The sequence below is a fragment of the Montipora foliosa genome, chromosome 1 (genome assembly GCF_036669935.1).
Source record: "Montipora foliosa isolate CH-2021 chromosome 1, ASM3666993v2, whole genome shotgun sequence".
Lineage (NCBI taxonomy): Eukaryota > Metazoa > Cnidaria > Anthozoa > Scleractinia > Acroporidae > Montipora > Montipora foliosa.
Window position 1 is genome coordinate 14,369,164 of NC_090869.1, and position 4,477 is coordinate 14,373,640.

A 4,477-nucleotide genomic window follows, 5' to 3' on the forward strand; every position below is an offset into this window, starting at 1 on the left:
AACAAAAGTTTTTAGGCGGAATGTTAGCGTTGGTAAATGGTTAGGGTTGTACCTACCCGGAAAATTTTGATCCATTTCGCAAAATAGTAATCTGACCAAAATTACTATTTTGCGAAGCGGATCGAAACTTTCGAGGCAGGTACAACCCTAGTAAGTGTAAGCCCTTCTTAGAATAATATATAAAAAAGTTCTGTCCTGTTCTGGAAAAAAGCTAATCAATTTTATGTCCATGAAATCAAGATAGATAAATTTATATTTAAAAAAGATTAATTTGTTAATTATAATATTACCAGTATAATAAATTGAAGAAATGTATGATGTAGTAAGCTATTTTACAAGGATAAGTTCATTTCATTCTAACGTCCCAGGCTATCCCCTTACCAGTCAATATAATCTCAATGCCTTGCTCGGACCAGCCTAGCTATTCTCAAGAACAATCTATGAAGCGTGTTGCCCTGGAAGACTTGAGAGGTGTACATATCGAGGAAAATATAAACAGCTCATTGGCAACGATCGGGGTTGCTCTGAAGATCAGAGCCGTACCCGGTTGGAAGACTTGCAAAGGCATCCTTTCCTTTAAAGAGTACTTCTGTGCTATAAAGCCAAGGAATCTCAGACGCTCTTCAATGCACTTTTGGAATCTGCCTCATTTACCACCGTTTTGAAAATTTAGCTCCAAAAAAATATGATTTGGTCAGCGTAGATCACTCATTAATTTTTGCAAAATTATTCCGAAACAAGATTACTAACGGTAAATTCGAAGAGAGTGACGGTCTGTACACCGCCTACTTCCATTCTTCCCTGGAGCGCATAACATTTTATTTAAAGTTCAAGTAATTTTTTATTAGTGTGGAAGAAAAGTGAAGCAAATTAGCTGAAATCGTCTTTACTAAGGTTAAAAAGCTCATTAACATGCTTTCGGACACTTTACAGCAAAAACGCAAACCAAAAAAATTAACTAAGAACAAATAGGGGTCGGGTCCATGGACCCGGTCTAAAAGGGGGGTCCTTTCCCCCTGATGAATTTATTTGCAATTGTTCACCGGTACAATGGACCTTTTAGCTTGTACGTTTTGTTTTCCCATTTCAGACCACGTGATGTTACCCTAGGGAACAGTTTCTTTCAAATGTCGTCTTATACACATCCACATATATGCATAACTTATGAAAAAACAAAAGGAACATTCCCTTGGGAACATCACGTGGTCTGAAATGGGAAAACAAAACGTACAAGCTAAAGAGGTCCATTGTTGCACGATGTTCACCGGTACATTATCTGCATTTGTAAATGAGCAACTGGCTGCAGAAACATTTACTTGTTTTGTTCTGTACTTGGCAAATTAAAAAACTACCTCTTCCAAAATGTATCACCCTACGTCTGCGCCATATGGTATTTCGAGTAAACGCTTAAGGAAGCGTCTTGTTAGGCCTAAGGTTAGCATTTCTAAGGGGTTTGGGCTTTTTAAACAGTTCATTATAACCTCAGTCTGCATTTTTGACTGACTGATTCCAGTGATTTAATTTCATTCCCAGGCACCTCACGTCCAAGGACACTTTGAGATATGGAAACAAGTCTTTACCATATTGTCTATGGCCAACATGGCCGCCGCGCGAATGAGGCCCATCTTGAGGCTTTGATGAAGTTATTGTGGACAAGACCAGAAATTCACTCGAAGAAAATGTTCTCACTTCTTTTTATTGCAAAAATTGACTACAAAAAAAAGATGTCCCAACTGTACAAAAGACAAAATAAATATGACCGATCATACAGCTCAATTATTTCAAGACCTACAAGATCAACATTTTGCCGGCACGATAGAATTTAAATACAACATAAAACCCTCTAACTACACATGCAATGATCACAACTTGTATAAAAAATATGTATCTTAGTTTTCGTACCGTGATTCGTTGAGAAGTGTCTCACATACTGCAATAACTAGAAAGCAAATGACTAAGTGAAGAACGAAGTGAAGTTGTCATGATCGGACCATCGCGGCAACCGCCTATGCGCGGAATGCTGCAAACAAGGTTCGTCTATTCCTGACTAAAGCGGGCTTTTCCTCGGTCTAAAAATTTTCTACATTCGTGGATAATGTATGGTAGGGGCGGAACAAAGCGTATAAAACAAAAAACAGAGAACTTACTCCAATGCTGATCCCTTATTCGTGATACCTAAACCACAAAAAGCGGACCTGAAAAAACGTTTTTTCAAGCAGGCCACTCGAAAAGAAAAGAAAACAGTTGACACCAGCTGATTCGCTTTGCACAGCAAAGTGTCCGAAATGACGAAATTGATTACTTCTGCGAGTAAAACGGCTCTAATAAGCTCATAATAAAATTAAGCAAGAAGTTCGATTCTCATTTCATATATTAAGAAATTCGTCCTGCTTATGAAATTAGATTCTGAGGTAGGTCACCAAAGGACGGAAATCTATTGATGCTTAAACTAATTCTATTGAAAAGATTTTATGACGTTAAGGCCTGGCCAAACGATCGCAACATTTCAACGCAACATCTTGCAACATTGTTGGGCACAACATGTTGCGTTCGTTTGGCCACCCTGTTGTGATGTGTTGCGTGCGTTTGGCCAGTCCATTAGGTTGCCTGAATAGGCCATTTCCGAGTTCTTCAAAAGCTAGTTTAAGTGCGAAGTTTTTGTGATGGTAATTAGTTCTACTTTACATATGAATGAAAACTAATTCTCATAAGAAAAACTTCGCACTTAGACTCGCTTTGAAGAGGAGGCGGACATGAACTCGGAAATGGCCTTTTACACAAGACTTATCCGGCAAAAACCAAGGCTAACATGTGTTTGTTGAACCTTAAAAATAACCTGATGGTCGACCGTAACACATGGTTACAGTAAAGTATATGGTTAGAGTATGGTTACCTTCACGCGGTACCGGACGAATTTGCAACCGGTTGAATAATAGCCCTTTTGCAACAAACGATCACATGGTACAATAATAAATGAGCTTGCCCTCCAGCATGGCGGATTTTGTATCATGTGATCGTTTGTTGCAAAAGGCCTATTGACCAAACAATTTTCCCGCAAAGAACCGTGCAGGACGTTCCGGGTTGAATTGTCCGTGGCTTCATCATCTGTCCATGCGCAGTGCGCAGTTGTCGATTTCGGCGTGAGTTACCAAACATCTATCCAACCATGCCTTTGCCGGGAGTTCACACCAATGTCGGTTAAATTCTCGATCGCACAGGATAAAAGAATTCGTCCCCGATTTTTAGAGTCTTTTGTCTTAAGACAACGTGCTAATGACCAAGACGTAACTGAGTGTGAATATGTGCTGCTTGTGTGGTGAAAACCAGCCCTAATAATGACCGCAGAAAGAGACTGCGTTTTGGACGAATGGCAACACTTCTTTTAGTTCCATAATGGACGCCAATGAATCGAGTTTTCACCCTGAGCGCCCAACGCAGGCGGCAACGTTTGCAAAGTGAAGAGTTCTACGGGCTAAGATTCAAAAGCCCACATATCTACAACGGAATTGTGATTTAAATGCGATTTAAACAAGTTCTACGTGTTAGGGCCCGCTGTGGTGTCGGCGTCTCATTACATGACTGAACAGGCGCGACTTCCTTGAGCTACTTTCGGGTCCATTTTGATTTGGCCTCCATTCGCTGTTGTTCCGTTTTGATCCTTTAAATACTGAAATAACGACAAAAAAAAATTGTGTAAGTCATAAAGGATAAACCAATAGACCCTTTGCATATATGGCTCCTAAATTTGAATAACAATACTTTGTACATCCTTACCCTGGTACTTATGTTTCTAGACAAAGGATTTTTCACATTAATGTGAAGCTTAGGATGTACATTGCCATTTATGCAAAGGGTGTATGGCTTATGGCAGTGATTTCGGAAAGTTGTATCTTCATGACGCATTTGCTCAGGACACAACTCCAACAAAGTTTCCAAATTCTGGTGGGGCTGGGCTCCGCACAAGGGATGTAAAAACGTGGGATAGTGGAAATGAGTTGCTATTTACCCCCAATCGAAGAAGGAGGCGAGACGTTTTGCAAAAATATCGTATCAATAACAAAGAAAATGACAGAGCCCTGTACTTACTCCCATCAGCATATTAACTTTGTACTTGAGTTTTCCACTCTGGTGCGCGGCTGCTGCAGACACAGCACGGTGAAAGGCTTCAAAGGATTGTTCTTCAGGTGGTTTCTTTCCCCACTCTTCACAAAGATCCTATGCGACACATTGATAAGCATACATACAAGAACAAAGTCAGCGAACCACAAGTTTCCCCGACTCCCTAAAGGTAAATTCTCGGGCTTTGCATCGTGTTGAAAACAATCTCTTTTATTGCAAAACTCCCGTTCCGTCCGTATTTGCTCTGTTCTAAACCGGTCAAACCAGGACACTACAGTGTATTACTGTGTCATATTTTGCGCGTTCTCGTGACCAAATGTGGTAAAATGACGTAATAGCGGAATAATGAATGGAGTTT

At 40.2% G+C, this 4,477-nt stretch overlaps 1 protein-coding gene across 1 annotated transcript in view; it reads right to left on the reverse strand.

The window, feature by feature from the left end:
- Positions 1-1,680: 1,680 nt before the first annotated feature.
- LOC137990546 (kinesin-like protein KIF28) overlaps positions 1,681-4,477 on the reverse strand; it is a 33,618-nt gene continuing 30,821 nt past the window's right edge. The window contains exons 26-27 of the mRNA XM_068835703.1: positions 4,087-4,215; positions 1,681-3,667 (exon numbers count right to left, since the gene is read on the reverse strand). Coding sequence (XP_068691804.1) covers positions 3,572-3,667; positions 4,087-4,215 — 225 coding nt within the window. The 3' untranslated portion in view covers positions 1,681-3,571. The remainder of the gene's footprint in view (positions 3,668-4,086; positions 4,216-4,477) is intronic.